Source organism: Pararge aegeria, chromosome 18 (genome assembly GCF_905163445.1).
Source record: "Pararge aegeria chromosome 18, ilParAegt1.1, whole genome shotgun sequence".
Lineage (NCBI taxonomy): Eukaryota > Metazoa > Arthropoda > Insecta > Lepidoptera > Nymphalidae > Pararge > Pararge aegeria.
Window position 1 is genome coordinate 8,128,061 of NC_053197.1, and position 19,746 is coordinate 8,147,806.

The 19,746-nt window shown below is 34.3% G+C and overlaps 2 protein-coding genes across 2 annotated transcripts; one reads left to right on the forward strand and one right to left on the reverse strand.

The window, feature by feature from the left end:
• Nucleotides 1–238: 238 nt before the first annotated feature.
• Nucleotides 239–2,791, forward strand: LOC120631604. Its single transcript, XM_039901251.1, has 2 exons — nucleotides 239–639; nucleotides 2,052–2,791. Exons 1-2 carry the CDS (start codon nucleotides 471–473, stop codon nucleotides 2,720–2,722), a joined length of 840 nt encoding a protein of 279 aa, XP_039757185.1. The 5' UTR covers nucleotides 239–470; the 3' UTR covers nucleotides 2,723–2,791.
• LOC120631603 (protein ALP1-like) lies at nucleotides 683–3,315 on the reverse strand. The gene is made up of 2 exons (XM_039901250.1): nucleotides 2,785–3,315; nucleotides 683–1,875 (listed from the first exon to the last, which is right to left on the reverse strand). Exons 1-2 carry the CDS (start codon nucleotides 3,087–3,089, stop codon nucleotides 1,002–1,004), a joined length of 1,179 nt encoding a protein of 392 aa, XP_039757184.1. The 5' UTR covers nucleotides 3,090–3,315; the 3' UTR covers nucleotides 683–1,001.
• Between the last annotated feature and the right edge of the window lie 16,431 nt (nucleotides 3,316–19,746).

Here is a 19,746-nt window from a genome sequence, read left to right on the forward strand (position 1 = left end):
ACAAGAACTATGGTCCTCATAAGAAGGCTCAGAGTCACTCAGCGGGCGATGGAGAGAGCTATGTTAGGAGTATCTCTACGTGATTAAATCAGGAATGAGGAGATCCGTAGAAGAAATAGAGTTACCGACATAGATCAGCGAGTTGCGAAGTTGAAGTGGCAATGCACATAGCTCGGAGAATCGATGGACGTTGGGTCTTAAGGTGCTGGAATGGCGACCCCGCACCGGTTAACGCTTGTACACGCTAAGAAAAAACGCCGGGCGTACCTAAGAATTCGTGTCGTAACTAGAAAATAACTGTGTACACTGCTCGCAGCGGTGCACGAAAAAAAATCTTGTCTGCGCAAGACACGACGCGGCGAACGTTGTTGCGGAGCGGCGGGGGGGCGGTGTAGTAGGGTTGAGCCAGCCCAGTTTTTGTTGTGCGTTGTGCGTTTGGTGTGGACGTGTATTGCAGCGTAGAGTACAAAATGGCTGATGAGTTACTTATAACTTTAGTAGAAGGACGACCGGTATTGTGGGACAAAACTTTAGACATATATAAAGATAAAAGACTCACATACGAAGCATGGAGAGAAATATTTACTATCTTAAACAAAGACTTCGACGAAATGACAAATGTCAAAAAAAATGAATATGGTAAGTACATACAACATATTACTATCTTTTTACAATTTTCAAAAATACAGATTACTAGATATATTCTATATAGCTATATATTATTATAAATATTAATCATTGTCGTTACCCACATTAAATACATCTACAATAAAAGATTTAAGTTGCAAGCAATCATAAGTTCAATAGCGCTAAGTAGCATACGGACACGGCTTTGCTAAAAACGATAATGACTAATACTTATAATAAAATACGTATAAACATGAAAAAAAATATAACATGTAATTGTTTATTTAAACAATATGGCAGGTAAGAATAATTCCTTGTTTCACACTTTTTGGATTAAAATTTAGTAGTCGGGTTTTAGTTTTAGAACTTATTTTTTATGTGTATTTATCTTGCCATGGCAGTGATCCTTCATCAGAGGAAAAATATTCAGTATATTTTTGACGAATTTCGTCTGCTGTGAGATTATTGCCTTCTAAATGCAATGGACTATTTAATCGGTCTCGATTGATTAAAGGCTCAACGTGACCTTCTTCTGTATGAATAAAATTTTGCAAAACGCAAGTAGTTTTTACAATAGCAACTGTTAAATCGAGACTTAAGTTTAAAGATCGGTGCAGAATTCTCCATTTGTTGGCCATTATTCCAAATGCACACTCGACGTATCTTCTTGCCCTTGTCAAGCGATAATTAAATATCTTTTGTTCTTTTGTGAGTTCGTTACCACCGTAGGGTCGAAGTACGTTAGCATGAAGTGCGAAAGCTTCATCAGCTACAAAAACATATGGTAATATATAGTTAGTATTTATTATAGAGCATGGGGATGGTATGTTTAACGTATTGTCAACAAGTTTTTTCCAAAACTGTGTTTCTTTGAAAACATTTGAATCACATTCTTTACCATACGACCCTACATCAATAAAAATGTAATTGTAGTTGGAATCCACAATAGCCATGAGAACAATAGAAAAGAAATGTTTATAATTTAAAAACATTGATCCACTTTCTTCGGGTTTAATTATTCTAATATGTTTCCCGTCCAGTGCTCCAAGACAGTGTGGAAAATTGGCATTTATTTCATATCTTTGTGCTATATTCAACCATTCTTCTTGTGTTGGCATCCGCATATAAACTGTAGATAATTCTGACCAAATATGATGAGTAACTTCACGTACAATGTTCGCTATTGTTTTTATTCCGATTCGAAAATCGAAATGAAGACGTGCGAAGGTATCTCCAGTTGCCATGTATCTGTAAAAAATTGTAACAATGTCTTAGAGCAAGAACACACTTGCAACTTGCAGTGCGATTAATTGCAAGTGTGTTCTTACTCTTACAATGAGGTCATTTCCTTTTTTATATGAAGTTTATGTCTACTTGCAATAGATGGTACCTACTTTCTAACGGTAGTTCGTTTTTTGTTTCAGCAAAGTCTACAGCAAAAAAATGGACAAGTTTGCGAGATAGGTGGATGAAATGTCACAGAAGACTTAAAGAAATGAAATCGGGATCGGGTGCTAAGAAGATTCGTAAATGTGATTTTTACGACGAAATGTTATTTTTGACAAAAATTGTAACACGCCGAGACACTGAGTCAAATATACCCGAAACAACAAACGTGGAAAAAAGTCCCGTAGAACATACACCGATCGCGAAAAAAAAGAAACAGGATGTTAGCGAGGTGGACAAAAATATGGCAGAATTTATAAAGGCTGTTACCAAAGAAGAAGAGAGCCGTGCCATGTCATTTTTTAAAAGTATAGCTCCGAGTGTTGATAAGTTCAGTGATGAGGAAATGGTGGATTTCCAGTTTGAAGTTTTAAAACTTGTGCGTTCTACGCAACAACGAAAGGGAAGTGATGTTCAGCATCAATGGAGTACTGAGTATTACAAAACAACGCAGCCTTCTACGTCGTCATTTAACGTACCCGGCCCATCATACTCGACTCGACCAGGTTACAGTACTCAAAAATCTACATCCATTGAATTTGACACCGAAACTATTAGTAGTGTGGAAACATCGCATACAGATGAATTTCACTTTGACTTTTCTGAAGAATATGAACATGTGGAGTCTGTTGAATTTGGAAACATGTAACACTTCAAAGACATTTATTATTGTATAACGTTCAAATCAATATGCTTAAAAAAATTACTTACCTTAATGTTACGGCCAATCTAATGTATGGAGGAATACTTTCTCGCATTTTGGTATTTTCATGTCGTATATTATTTTCTATTGTTGTCAAAAGCTTGTCAAACGTAGACATTTTCATGCGAAAATAATCCACAAATTTTTCCTCATGTTGTCGCATGACACGGTAAAGGGTAATGAACCCGCCAAACCCATTTTTCTCTTGTATAATTGGATGAACCCAGTAAAGTCTCTTGTTTTTTGTTTCCTTTTTTATTTTGTTATAATAATAATATGCAATTATCATTCTTTTTTGCTTTGTAGTTAACATTTATATAAATAAACGAAACTCACTGATTACACTTGTTATTACTTGCGCGCCCTACGCCCGACTGTCGACTGCACGAAAAGAATCGTGTCGTGTACACGTTTCCATTGGTCTTGTCTGCGGAAGACACGAAAAGTTTTCGTGTGTGGAACAGACAAAATTCTTGTCGTCTACACGAAAAATTTGTCTTGTCTGTCGCAGGAACGGCAAATTTTCTTAGCGTGTACAAGCGCCCTAAGTCGGCCCCCAATGAGGTGGACAGATGACATCAGGCACTCGCCTGATGTCATCTGTCGGGAGCTGGGAGCCGCTGGAGGCAAGCGGCCCAGGACCGTGTATTGTGGAACTCCCTATAAAAGACCTATGTCCAGCAGTTGACGTCAATTGGTTGAGGTGATGATTATGATGATGATGAACAAGAACTATTTTGTGTTAGTCCAAATCAAAAACAAAAATTAAGCTTCATTTTCTGTATGCAATCAGATATGTTAACGTAGCGTAGAAGAGGGTATCCTAGGGTAGAGTATACATATATTTTTTATTCCTCTAAAAGTTAGCCCTTGTTTGCAATCTCACCTGGTGGTAAGTTATGATGCAGTTGAATAGTGAGCTAACCTGTTAGGGAGTATGGTAGTCATACTCCCCAAATCGGTTTCTACACGACATCGCACCGGAACACTAAATCGGTTAGAGGCACAATCGCAATCGTCTTTGTCGGTAGGGTGGTAACTAGCCACGGCTAAACCAAACTAGAGAAAATTTAGACCGTTGCGCCAGGGAGATCGTCAAAAACGTAAAGTATTACTTAAGCCTCCTTTTATAGTTCGGATTTATATATTATTAGCGTTTTAAGAAGTAAAATGACACTTGCTTTAACATAGTAAGTAAAACCTGCATGCCTGAGAGATCTTCATAGTACTCCCACAGGAGTGTAAAGTCTAGCAATTCGCCCTTTGCCAGTGTGACGGACTAAAGTCTAAATAAACCCTAAATCTAATAGAGTCTCATTCTAAAAAGGGACCCATATCCTGTAGTGGGCTGGTAATGGGTTGACAATGATAATATTATTATAGACAATTAAGCTTTACTGTTTATTACATATTATATAGCGTTTGAGAAATCAATCACTTCGGACATTCGAACAATAAATGTGTATGGAGTGGAACAAATCAAACTAATTTCCTTTTGGGAAGACAACTCGGATGATCCGCATCCAAGGCCGTAACAAATCACAATAACAACAATAAAGCCTGTTCCATCCGCAACCTTATTTAGGTCCTATTGCTGGGTTTACTAATGCTATTATATACATGCTTACTATACATTAATATATCACTATTATACAACGGATATTTATATACTTACTATGTATATACATATTAACATTTATTTCTCTATCATTTATTGAAATGCTTGAAAAAAAAACTATTAAAAATTTATAAGAAGAACCATCCACTTTCCGCTTGCAGGGCTTTTGAATGCCCAAGCAACCGGTGGTCAGGGCTTCAGAGTGAGGAACCTCCTCACAATACACGCCGTTTCAAGGACTACTGCCTCCTGTATCCGACCCTTGTTCCAAGAACCAAGTGAATTTATATATTATTATAACACTTAGAAACAAACGTACGTGCCTATCTAACTTATGTCCTCGGAAGCCCACGGTTGGACTGCAGCTATAGAGGTCGCAACAAATCACAATAGCCATGACACATGATTGATCACTCACCTTATTCATACAACACACTAGTAGTACGAATTTTTATTATTTTCGATAAAAAAATACCCCATTTAATAAGTTTCTTATGACTCTCATAATTTCATAATTTTACATACACTTTGTGGCCATATCAATTTTATAACTCTTCAAAATGCATATACAAATTTCGGAAACAATGACGATTGTTCTCAGTAACTATTTTTTGACTGTGGCAATTTCATAAGGTTTCAACTTATGAAAAGTACCTTACAAATTTGCTTATTACTATTATTGATTGTATAAATAGTTTACAAATTAAAATTATATTTTATTCACAGCCGTTGTTCATGAGTTGAGTTGGTGGGTATTTTGATATAAATACGGGAGCATTTCAGTCTTGTATGAGACTCTAGATGATGCAGAGATACCTCACGGTATCTTAGTCGTTTAAATAAGATTAGATTAAAGATATAAGATTAAGATTAAAATAAAATAGCACCTATCCCATTCTGGATTGGTGAGCATAACTAAGTTTTAATAACCTACGATAGACCTCATCCCTTTGAGCTAAGAGAGGCATTCAGAGCATACATCTATACCAAGGTATCTAAACTGTTAGTAAGTGACATTTCTTTGATTATTTCTGAAATAATTAAATGATTTTGTCTTAAGTATAATGAAATGGAACATTAAACAATACGAGACTATTGATTAAATTATTCGATATTAGTTTCAACTTTGTACCTAAGAGTCGTCTCTAAGAATTAATTATATAAAAAAATACGATACAAAAATTTAAAAATATAACAATTCCACAATATAAATAACAATATTAAGATACAATACATGAATATGAATAAAAGTAATCCTGAGTAAATCTAATAAGGGATTTTTGATCTAGCTTCCCTAAAGCGACGGTAGACTATACCATACCAAAAGTCCGCTCTTAGAAACACGTCCTTCCACCAGGCAGTAACTTTGAGTACATAGGAGGACTTCTGAAGAGTCAGCTGCACTTCTACCATACCTTCTGCAGCTGCTGTCGCTGTACCCAGAAGTTTACTTCAAAACTTTACCTGTCAATTGTGTTACAACATAAACAATATGGCAGTTTGAATTGCCAGTGTTTTAATAAAACTGCACCTGTTATACCACCAGAGCTCGATCATTTTTAGCTTCCAGCATCGCCGCGTCAGGTGAATGTCAATTTAACGTCAGAACGCCGCCAGTCTGCGTTCTAAATCGCTTCGAAATTTATTAGGTACAAGTGCACCGGTTAACACAAATACAACTTGTTCGGTACTTTCCACTATCGAAAAGTTTTTGATGTAATACGAAAATAAAACCTTTCCTCTTTCAGCTACTTATAGAATCTCCTAGTAAAGTAGAAATTTAAAAATACACTATGCAGCACATTTTAATTTCGCTCTCCTAATAAAATGCAAAGAGTAGGTAATTAGTTCGGTAACTTTTATCTCACCGTATCGCCATCTAGCTAATGCCATATTAACGTCTAGCAATGGCTTAACTGTATATATTTTGCCACTTAATTGAAGTAATGGCTAACCACAACCTTACATTATAAATAAGAATGCAAGATTGTCATATATATCGTTTGGTCATCAACATGCACAAGCTATAAGTGTTTCAGCCAGTCTCACTGCTGTACACAGAACTCCTCTCTCATAGAAGATAAATATAAGCGCTTAGACAATCTATGCTGCTTTATTGAGGATTGGAGCAGTTAACGATTCTTATCATATGCTTCTGAACTGGTTTTAAGACTTGATGATCGGACTCCAACCCTCTATAGCAGAACATGAACTAGGCTATAGGTATGGGTGTAGGTGTAGAAATTTTAACATCCAAAATATATTAAAATCGAAACCCTAACTTTAAAGTTACTCTTTTGCAAGGCTCTACACTACGCTGCTCTACACACAGCCAGTCGCAACAATAGAAATATCTTTTAGTATTCACCTGTCGACGCAATAATTTCGTCGCGCTTTCCACAGTCGCTGGACGTGCATTTGGTGACATCCCGCCAGACTTTTGCGGATACAATACAAAGGGACTCGTCTTTTTGCCCGCATAACGTAAAATCTAAATCAATGGTTAGCCCTCACTTTTGTTATCGCCACTATTACGGCACAGGTGTTCTCCGCTGTGGTATTTTGGCCACGCGGAAACCAACCTCCCGAATGCTCGCGCCGCATAAAAATTCATAGAAATACTTGAATAACGCGAGTATCCCGAGCGTCCGAGCATTACATTTTGCTCGGTTCTCCCGCCGTCTAAATTCTGGAAGGTTTTTAGTACAGCTATAAAATTGAACGGTCTCATCGTTCTCCTTTGAATGATTTAATGTTTTGTGTTAAAGTTTTCCCAAACAAAATCCTTAACATAAAAAATTAACACTGATGTTATATCTTACTAATGGTAAAAAACTAATGAGTTCGTAAATTTATTTGTTTCAACGCATTTCTCTCTTAGAATCTATCACTCTGGCCTCTAAATTAAAATAATTCTATTATAATACAAGGCTATTAACCTTAACGCGACTGGAAATGCTGAGTAAAGCATTATAAGTAATTGGTTTTTTGGTAAATCAAAAAAAATAGTCGTTTAAAAGTTTTAGATTTTAAGCAAATGCTGAAAGTGGGAAAAGATTGACACTTAAATATTCAGTTTAAGATTCTAGTGACCAAAATTAATTGGCATGTCTAAAAATAGTATTATTCTTTTATCGTGCAAAACACTACACTACTTTAAAAAATACAAATTAGTTTAGTTTAAAGATGTGAAACAGAATAAGCTCAATTGTATCTTAATAATTAAATATCTTGACTTTGTATAGGTGGTCACGAACTATAATGATCTAAATCTAAAGATATTTGAAAAAGAAGACACAATTAAATACAGCGCAAAAACAAGAAATATTTAAATAAAGGGATTTTATTAAAACATGAACTTAATCCTGCATAAAGGCACAAGACATAGAAAGTAAGAAGGTACACGGGTAGTTTAAAAACGATACCGCTCGTTCTGTAGACGTGCTTAAAAACAGGTAGCTTTACGTCGTCCGTCGTACATCTAACATCTTACTCTTGTACAAAATAAACGAAGAACAGCTGCTTATTGTATAGCTGACAGCAAAGCCATGGTGCGCTATTGTGTGGCTGCTTCTTAGAAATATAATAGCGACTTACTTCATCCTGAGCAGATACAAGACGTCGACATAATTTTACGTTCAGGTATAGAATATCGTTAAAGGCTGCTCTCGTTTCCGTATAGTGTGTCTAGTACAGAGCAGATTAAAAACGGCCTGGGTATTGGTATCATATAGAACTACGAGTATGAACGTTTAGATAATGTTAGTTCAAAATATCTAAGTCGCGGTCGGTAAAAAGAGATACTTTATGTTAATAAAATTTTATGTCGTCGTTAACAGAGTTTTAATAAAGACCTTCTGTCGTGAATTCTAAAATTAAAGATCACAGCAAGTAGATACCCAATACTGATATGTAATTTACGTCATATGAACTCTGAGAAAGAAAGATGGTAACACATGTATGAACGGGTGAACAGAAAACGAAGTGATCCTATCAGTGTTCCATTTTTTTTTTCGGAACCCTGAAAATAAGATAAAACTTTAAAAATTAAAACCCAACAACAAAAAAAATACCAACTAGGAGGAACGGATATTTAATTCCCGTCGTATAACTATTTACCTGCTTAACTTTAAGCGTGTACGATAATTTCTGAACCCACAGAAACTACTGCTTTTTACTTAAAACCATTTATCATATTCGACAATAATCTGCCACTTTTTAACACGTGGAAAGTTAAGATAATTCCAACAAAATCTCATTAATCAATTCAAACAAACGAACTTACACACAAACTAACTTAACCTAAAATCATAACCCTACCGCAGTCGGATGAATAGGAATTCACCTGGAGAATGCCGAAAATTTTTACCCATATTAAATTTAGGATTCTAGGTCACATTCAATACCCAGTCGTTCGCATTGTTACGCGTCCCGGAATTTCATACAAATCAGACGTCTCAGTATTGCCGGACCCGGAAAGTTAATGAAGTGTACCGCGAACACTTTACCCGTGTCAAACTGTCAGGAACACGTCATATTTCACATGTGTATTTTTGTGTTTTAATCGCCACGTCGCCCCCGATAAGACCACATCTTGACGAGCTATTCTAAAATCTACGCGAAAACCTTTATTATGCTGTCGCTTCTAGAAAGGTAGTAAGAGGTGTAAACATAATACTAATTCGTGGTTTTATTACGTGGAAACATTCTGTTGTGATACGGTGTCGGGATGCATTAGCATCACTCGACCGCCAGGGCTCCGGTTTCGCAGAAGTGTTACGCTTGACGCTCTCTGACACCAGTTACGGGCGTTTTTTTCTCCAAAAATTATGTTAATCACGAGAGTCATGCTTCCGAGGATTATATTCACTGCAGTGTTTGTTTTATCTTTGTTCCTAAAGCGACACTTCTGCAATGCAGGGGAACTCGATAAGTCACGAGAAACGCGTCCTTAATTTCATCCTGTACTGAAATACAAAACAGAACAAGTTCTAATTACAGAAATAAAGTAAAAAGCCAACTGAGAGCAGACGACTCCATCGACTAAGGAGCACTCCACAAAAAAGTAGTTTCTTAGGCATATCCACATGTAGATAGTGAAGCGTCCAAAATTTGCAGAGCGTGGTACACAGACCTTGCACCGCTACCTGCTACTTTGTGACATCTTGACGTAGGGTTGCTACATGCCCTACATTTTTTTATGAACTTGTACCCTGCACATAAACACATAACTTTGACACTGTTAATTAAGCACCGTATAATATCATAGTCGCAATAACAATTAGCTAGATGATGAATTTAGGGCTTAAAACACATTATTTTATTTAAAATATTCCTATAGTTGTAATGCTAAATAGCATCAAATTTGCTAAATGTAAATTATAGTGCAAATTTCCTAAAACGGTAAAATACATTTTATAACAGAAAAATTAAAGTAGTTTTACTGATTTTGCAAATTCGTCAGTCACTAAGAAAAATCGTAATAATGGACGGTAAATATGAAAATTTATCAAAAGTGAAAAGTTGCATACTTACTTTTTTATTTAATTAGGCTCTTGCTGAAGTAATTAGCGTAAGGAGCTAGTGACATCCCTAAGAGCTTCATCTGCCACTTGAACGATCGAAAGGTACGACGGCGCGCCGGTATCAGGAAGGAATGTATAGTGGGTGACTTGAACAGTTCCCGTCCCATTCCCGCGCAACCGGCTTCGCTTAAGCTAAATTTATGCGCCTTCTCCCTCTTACACACCAACATTTTCAATACTTACCTGCGTGAAATGATATACATCTGTTCGGTAGCGTAGTCTCCTTCACACTCGCGCGCTGAAATGGATTGTTGATATTGCTTTCTCCGTCTAGTTTCATGAACAGGGGGTAGACAGTGTACGCACGCATTAGTGTTGGTGTCCATTTATTTAGTGAACTTGGAAGCTCGCTTGCGTGTTTGTGCATAGGGTGTCGGGTTTAGATGTGTGCGTGAGTTGTAGAGGCGCGACATAGCTTTGCCGTCTCCATGGCTTAAAAGTTTTGAACGGAATGAAACCGACGGGCTAGTTCTGCGCCGGCCGGCACGAAAGACGGACGTGTGTGCCGTATTAGCGCCAAACTTCTTCGTAACTCCTCGATATTAAAAAACTTATATTTTACAACTTCTCAATAAATTGAAGATTTTAGTTTTGCATAGTGAATTAATTACCTACAGTATACAAATAAAGTGACTGTTTGTTTCAAGACACTGTGTGATGTTTATTTTTTTGTGTAACTGCAACGTGTTTAGTTCAACGGACTGAGAAGGTTGGTCGTCACGAAATTCTCAAATAGAGACATAAATCAACCCAAAACTCCAGCATTATTTAAGCGTTATATGTATTGAACCCAAACTAACAAACGTCTTTTAAATATTATTGTACTCATAATATATTTTATCATACCAAATTATAACATTATTCCAATACAGATTTAAGTTCTTTGATAATGTAGAAAACTAGATATCATAAAAAAATTAAGTCGTGTATTTGCATTGAACTTCGATTTATTACTCAATGTCAACAAAACGCATTGTGTTGTACATGATAGTATCCAATGTTTATATCAAAATAAGTAAAAGAACTACAGAAATATTTTTATGAAAACTCAATGTTATAAAATATCTTAACAAAGATGTTTGCACCAAAAGGGCAATCTAAGTCAAGGTGTAAGGGGAAAAGTAATTAAAATTATTGGAATAAATAAACAGAAAAACTGCAAACAGTAAAACTTTAAAAATCATTGCCTCTAATCATAGCTCTAAAACATCACCGACGGGTTGAACAACCTTACTATAAAAATAGCGATGCATAGAAAGCACACAGAAAACATGAGTAAACATGGACTCCCCTACAAATTAGTTACCTTCAGATGAACCCATAATATTAATTTGGGATGATGGAAAATATATTCGTGACTTGCCTACATTAATGATATAGAGCATGAGTAAATGTTACGAATAAAGCTTTGCGTTTGGAGAGTCAACTGTTTTTCAAATCTCGCTTTGAAAATATTGAATAATATAAATTATATATTTATTTTGTAATAGTTATATTTTCGCACCACTGTGCAAAAGCTTTATCTTTCCCTTTACATGTTATTATACAGCATATAAATATTCTTTTGGGATTTTTAGATTATATTTATTTACTTTCTAAAACTTAAATTTGTCAAGATTTATTTACACTTAAATACATTTTTTTTTATATTTTTCTTATTTCATATTATCTTTTTTCTTTTAAACAGACCTTAAATCATTAAACAAATTGTTTACATCTACAAAGCATTTCATCTGACCACGTCCACTATAAATCAGATGGGATGTTCATGTAGGCGTGTAGGTATACGAAAAATGGTTTGTAGATAGGTAACACAGCCGTTTCTTTTAAAACCTTTACTATTATCTTTTCAAACATAATAAGCTTTAGGCAACTAACGAAGAATTCATTGCAATGTTAATTGTATTCTAAGATACAATACTTTTGTAGTTTACCATCTGAGTCATCGTAATAATATTTTAGAAGTCGAAAAAAATAATTTTGTAATGATGACGATGAAAAATGGTACTTAAGTAATAAGTGAATCAGCGAACCTATATAGAGGTAGAGCGGTTATGCTTGGGTAGTATACTAAATAATGCAGGAGATAAAACGATTATAAGAGATAACATAGGATGTATTCTGGAATTTAGTGTTTCCAATTGTACAGCTTGTAAAGTTGTCATTATTGCTATTTGTACTTCCGAAAGAGCCATTTATAAGTATGAAGTAATAGAGTTTGGCTAAATCATGTAAAAACTAATGTATCAAAGTAGGAATGAAATAAATGTTGGATTTACATAAAAACAAGGGCAATAATAATTATTCAAAGAAAAAACGCCAGCATCATATAAACTAATATAAAAAACTTTTAAGATAGGTATATATGCGTTAAGCTAATATAATTTACAAAGAGTTTAATATCCATCACAAAACTTATATCTGTAAATGTGTTATTTACAGATAAAAGTATTTGAGCCTACTAACTTATAAAATGCCTCAAAACTTCAAGTAGCAATAAAATATGTCTGATCTCAGTTAGTTTCTTAATCCATCCCAAAAGGATATTTTTAGCATTTTTTTCAAGAGAGGTATTTTTGCCAACTAAATTCCTTATATGAGAAGGTAAAAATATAAGCATACCGCATATCCTCAGAACGTGCGTAGAAAATTTCATTCAGTAATAGCTTCGCAAACTTTGACCGAGCCTCCGAAACTCTTCATATTATAAGCATCCTTCCACCGAAATTATTATTACCTCCCTATGATATATATCTTAATTTTAAAAGCAATTTATAAAATACAGATAGATGCTATCATATACCATAACTAAGCTTGAGGATACCGTACTTTTAAAGAAAACAAAAATTACTACTTATTTTATTAAATTATTTGAGTCGTCGCCTCAAACCAACACAAAAATAGCTCTGGCCCTCTTAGCAATTGTTCATGGACAACGTCGGTACCGCGCATATTTTGGAAAATCTATATGGTGCGGTAGTACTAATATTAAAGTAATTGTAAATTGCACCGTACAGATTTTTCTGGTTTTCGCGGATTATAGCAAAAGCTTAAAAAAACCTCTAGTTCGGGGCAGCATAACTAATGTTATTAGTTATGCTTTCGAATGTGTATACATTATTGTTGATTTCTAAAATCTACTATTTGTACTATTTGTACTAGTAAATAACATTATTCAATTTATTCTCCAATATCTTTAATTGATCCAAACTCTAAAATCTTTAATTAATTCAGAATTAATTTCATTTCGAACTTAATCGAATCGCTGATTACATTAATTTAACTAATTAACAATATGAATTTATAAAATAATCTGAATAGGATAAGTCATTTATTAAAGTTTTTAAAAATTGTCTAGCAAGAGACATAGATCGCAATATTTACGGCAACAAGTGTATCGCAAAAACCATAAACCGTAATAACTCCTCAAACTACTAACGCGTGATTTCTAAACTGTCGGCCCACGTCCCCCATACAAAATTATCCATTGCCACGCTGTATCCTTGTCCGAAACAATTGATATCTATATTTGTATCAATAAAGCCGAGGAGACGTGTATTCTGTACGTGGGTTGAATCCAGTGGAGCTAAAAGCATCTTGGACCACTGAAACTATGGGTAATGTTTTTTTTTTGTTGAAGAATTTGATTATCCCTTACATTTGTAATGGAATGTAATTGGAAGGGAAGACCGTAGGGTAGTGAAATATAATTTTAATGTTTTATAACAAGTATTGTCCAATATGGGTAGCTACTAAACCGATGTCTAACTAAAAAAAATATCAATCACAAAGTAATAGATAATAAACTAGCTGATCCGCGCAACTTCGTCTGCGCCGAATCGGTTATTAGAGGTTTTAATATCGTAAAAAATCCTAGAAACGTATTGCAGCGCTACCTACCAGGTCAAGTTTTATTTCCAAACTATGTTATTCGCGGCCGGGCGGCCAGCTGCATTTTTCTTGCTTTTTCCGTTTCTATACCCGTTGCAACTTCTAAGGGATAGGTTCACTTAATATAATAATTTGAAAGGAATTTGCAGGTAATATTAATATTTATTAAATTGATATTTATTTGGATAAGGATTAATATCATGATAGGAATGTCAACATCTTACGATTATACCCGTGTTTTAAAGAACAAACAAAAATTCAATAAAAATCTGTTTTGGACTCAGTATCGATTATGAAGCATCCCCCGATCAAAATTTTCAAAATATATTAAATGTACAGAAATCTTCCAGTTACAGTTTTATTACAAGTAGAGATAGTACAATTTAAGAAATTTTGTTTAATGTAGAGCAGGTTATTTTTTCTTGAAAATTCTTTGTTTACTTAATGATGCCAAAGAAAATTTTACCAAACTTGTATTTCATAACATATAATGATAGTTTATTATGGGTACCTAAGTAAAACTAACGAACAAAATTTAATACAAACAATGTTAAGTTTCGTTAATTCTAAACGACTATTGAAATGAAAAATATATAAGAGCAACTTATTTGTTGGCGAAGAAATATATTTACAGTTAGAATCAATTAAATTTAAGATATTGTAAGCAATATCAACAAAGAACACGTAATATTTGTTTTGAGCAATACGGTAAGTAGTTTATCAACCAAACTAGGTCCAACGTATAGGAATTATTAAGAAAAATCCAAATAGCATGAAATTTCTTACAGCTCCGCTATTGAAATATTATGCTAATTCTACCAAGATACAGTTATTTAATGACTTGGAAATTAATAATTATCAATTGTTATTATGTTTGTGCGTCAGTTAGCCTTTGTCTTAGAACATTTCTTGGTGCTGCGGTCGAGGCCCCGCGTTGTTAGCATTTAATTGATTTTGTATCCGGAAACTAATTAGAATTGAGGTTTATGTAACCGAACAGTATTAATAATTTAAGAGCTGCCCCCACAGCAATTTACAGGGATCTGATTAATTTTATACTTAAATATTACATTATAACGACGTTAAACTTAGGGAAAACAGCAGAAAAGCAGCTGAATTGTTTCATAAAAGCTCTATAAAGTGTAAAAAGCAGTGCGTTACGAATATCAAACATCATGAATAAGTATAATATTAGCGCCGTTTCGTATAGAAATGACCGTTAGACCGTTAAAATGATAAAAAAAACGTACGCAAGGATTCTTATATCACCTAACTTCGCCCACGTATTCATAGAGATATGCCTGGCTCTATAAGAGACCGGAAATCTGGGTTGTTTTTATTGGCAACCTATCAGCCTGGCAATTCTTAGTCACTCTATCGCGTATCGTCTTGTTTTGATATTTGTAAGGATGCATATTGTTTTTTTGATATGTATATTTTAAATAATAACTGTACGCATCTATAGCATATATTTCAAATAATGTATTTGCAAAATTAAATGAAAATAATCAACAAATTCAAAAAAATTCAAAATTCATTTATTTCAAGTAGGCCTAATACAAGCACTTTTGAAACGTCAAGTCTGTCCGTGTGTAGTGACTCTACCACCGGTTCGGAAGGCAGATTCTACCGAGAAGAAGCCGGCAAGAAACTCAGCAGTTGCTGTTTTCCAACATCAAAAATTTACATTTTATATTTTAACATTCATTTTTCTATCTTGTGAGAGATGAAAGCGGAGCCGGACGCTTCCAAGCAACCTTGTCATTAAGAAACTCATCAATTGTATAATAACCTCGCTGTAATAAATATAATCTTCACATATCTAACTTCACCATATGTTAAGGGTGATTTTGTATGAAATGATAAATGATGTGGGGTTTTATTTTGAATTGTATAAATCTATGAGTGAATAAAATTTAAAACCACCCTTTCCTTCTTAGGTTGATCTTACTCTTGATTCTGCTGTCAACGGTCTATAATCCCTTATGAGACATAATATAAATATAATTGATGATATTTCTTTGTAACCTTTATTATGTGCTCGGGACATAGCGATATTGTGATATTTGATGACAAAGAGGAGATACATAATATTATTTATTTACACTTGGAAGAATATTCTTTTTTAATAAAGTGATGGAAACTCTGATTACAAAAAAGCTTTAACGTTTTTAATTTACTTTACTATCATTGTCAATGCAAGAAGTTAATTTATTAACGCGACGTTATCTATACCGTTTTTATATCATACAATACACTTCTGAGAAGCGAGCTCGGCAAGTCTCCCGCGCTCACCGGTCGGACATTTCAAGTATTCGAACCGGTTTCGTAATGATGTCTTCATTATGAATGCCCAACAAGAGAATTAAATATATCTCCCGTGACGAAATATCTTTTGATTCTCATAGATTTCATTTAATCTTTGTTAAAAAGATAAAGTAAATTGACGAAACCAATTATAAAATACCATACATTAAAACTAAATTATAAACCAAACTTGAATTTAAAATTTCAACGTGTCCAAAATTAGTAAAAGCGAAATTAAAAAAAAGAAAAGTCTCAGCCCGAATCCATTGCCAAAAATGTTAATAGCAACATTATATTATACGAGTTCATTAAGCGGATTTTAATCTCCCTTTGTATCTGTCGATTTCATTTCCTTCCACAATTACATCGTTACCGCTGCCCATTGCACGAAAGGCTTCGCTCATTATGAGAATCTTAAGAAATTTCATCCGACAACCCATTGAATCCAGCCCTTCTAATTGTGCGAAGGTGTTCAATTGAATAGTAGGTGGAACAGGGGTATGAGTATAATGAAATTTCGCGTCGATAAAGACCACTGAGCCTGTAACACAATACTTGATGTTTCCTCGCTGCTCGTATCCATGTCACGCCATTAAACCGCATAAAAATATCTGCCTACACATCTTCGGTTAGTAAGTAATACTCGTACCCATTTTAATTGAGGATCCGTGGTGTGTTTTTTTTGTAACTTTCAAAACTTAACAAGATTCAAGACTTTACCCGGCAATTGATTCTGATAGATACTGTTAACCTTAATAATTAGAAACGTAACTATTATTTAATAAGTATACCTGACCTTTGCATGTCAGATATGACAAACAAATCTAAAGAAAAACAAAATTGAGACATGAAGTATGTGGCAGCTATCAAGACTTGAAGAGGAGGGGAGGAGTTTCTTATTTATCTTCTGAAGTAGTAGAACCCTTCCAGGTTTTGATCATTATCTTGTGCTAATCATTTTCTTTTTACGGAGCTATACTGGGTTTGCAGTAATTATTATTAATGTATTTCACGGATATGATAAAGTTAAAAAAAAAAATTTGTTCCACTTTCGTGAATACCTTTCTTAAGTTTTTTTTAAATCAATTATAGGTAATAAAAATGTTTTTTATGTGCCAGTGCCACTAGAAGCCAGTAGTAATATTCTAAAACATAAGATACTATCGTAAAGTTAAAGACCGTTAAAACTTTTACAACTTGTTTATTGAGTATTAAATATTAAAACGAATATATCAAGTTTAGTTTTGTTTTGGAATAGTACAAAAATACTACTCTCTGATTTCGCATCTGTTAATTATTGTAGGTGTAAATTATAATTATGTTAATACGTGGGCGTTGCTGCAAACACTGAACTAATTAATCTCTGAAGTTTATTAAACATTTTATACACTACTAGATGTGCCCGCGTAAGTTTGGGAGGCAGCATACTGCTACATAGTCTACACCTATAGCCATATATGAGATTTTGAGATTTTTTTACCAACATTTTTTATCTTACGTAATTTTTTTTTTCATTGAAAAGTATACTATATTATTTCTAATACCTCCAAGAAAATGTGTAAAAAGTTTTGTGAAGATCGGTGTAGTAGTTTTCGCGTGAAAGCGTAACAAACAAACTTACATTCACATTTATAATATTAGTATGGATGACGGCCGACTGGCGCAGTGGGCAGTGAACCTGCTTAGTAGGTTCGATTCCCACAACAACAAAATGTTTGTGTGATGAACGTGAATGTTTTTAGTGTCTGGGTGTTTATCTGTGTGTTAAAAGTATATATATATATATTATTCATAAAAATATTCATCAGTCATCTTAGTACCCGTAACACATGCTAAGCATACTTTGGGGCTAGATGGCGATGTGTGTATTGTCGTAGTATATTTATTTATTTACTCATATACCCTTCATACATAAAAATAGTAAATTTATACATGCCATTATCATCGGTTTATTTTATTTTATAATTTATTTAGTACCAGAAATTTAAAAAAATAACATAAAAAGGACAGGACGTGCACAAGGCACAAGAAAAGTTTTTTTACACGTATACATATGGAAAATCCAAACAAATACAACGATGCAGTTTGTTGGCGTTTCTTAGACCGTTTCATACCGCGAATAGCTTGCTTTCTGCATATTGCCTTTGTAAGCGAAGCTTGAAATCGTAATGCAATTGCCTTGCACAGAATACCTTGAATATTTGAATTGTACGGGCTATTTCCGATCTCTATATTTATAACATGCAGCTATCGCTCCGCCTATTCCTCGAGTCATAGGCTGATTTTAATACCGTTTCTAAAACGTACTTAAATATGAGTAAGAGTTAATCACTGTCGTCTTTATTGCTCAAGATAATGAGCAAGTTTTTTGGCACTTTTTTCCTTGCATGCCCTGCGAAGTGTTGTTTATAGGTGATGCTTTTCTTCTTCAAGTGGGATATCAGCTTAGTCCGTCAATTATTACTAAAAAAAAATAAAAATTTAAAAAGCATCAAACCTTTCTTTTTCAATAGTGTCCAACTTCTCTCCATATTATCATTTGTCAAACGCAACCCGATTCTAGGAACTTAAACGCGACTGGTGATTCTAGCATCACATGTCATTAGTACAATTGGTACACTTAAATAAGTATGAAATGTATAATATATGTATGGATTTTTTTACTTAAAGAACGTCCTTACAAATTAGCTTACAGCTAGCCTTAACTTACTTTGTATGAAAAGTCGTAGAATACGAAAAATAAAAATATTAAGTTGTAAATAGTTGTATCTATAGTGTAATATAGTGTATAGTTGTGACGGCCGACTGGCGCAGTGGGCAGCGACCCTGCTTTCTGAGTCCAAGGCCGTGGGTTCGATTCCCACAACTGGAAAATGTTTGTGTGATGAGCATTAAGTGTTTTTCAGTGTCTGGGTGTTTATATGTATTTTCTAAGTATTTATGTATATATAATTCATAAAAATATTCATCAGTCATCTTAGTACCCATAACACAAGCTACGCTTACTTTGGGGCTAGGTGGCGATGTGTGTATTGTCGTAGTATATTTATTTATTTTTTATCTTGAAACTAAATTTTTATCTATATGTAAAATAATTGAGTTTATTGTAGGATATTTTAATAATATTTATAAATGGCCAACAAAATCCTGGCACGCTAATTGGCTGCCCAGGAGAGATACGGCCCCGAACGGATATTCGCTTTGAATTATTAATACAATACTGTTACAGCGGCGAATTATAAGCTTCTTAGTGGGAACTGAATAAATATCGGGTTAACCGATAGTGGGCGCCCAAGTAGAAAGCTACCTACTCGCTTGGCTCTTAAAAGTGCTAATAGTGTGTAACGGTTTAAATGATTTCAAAAAATAAATCGAGGCATATTTTTCTGGGCATTTCTTTCTTTTATAATAAACCGCTTTCCCTAATTAAACATTATTTTAATTGATACTCGAAAGGCTGTAGTCAGAATGCGTTGATGGTAAGGTATTTCATATGGTATTCAGTATTGTACCTAAAAACAATCCCCAGCGAAACTGTTCATTCGTGGAAACAAACCTTGTTATAGTTT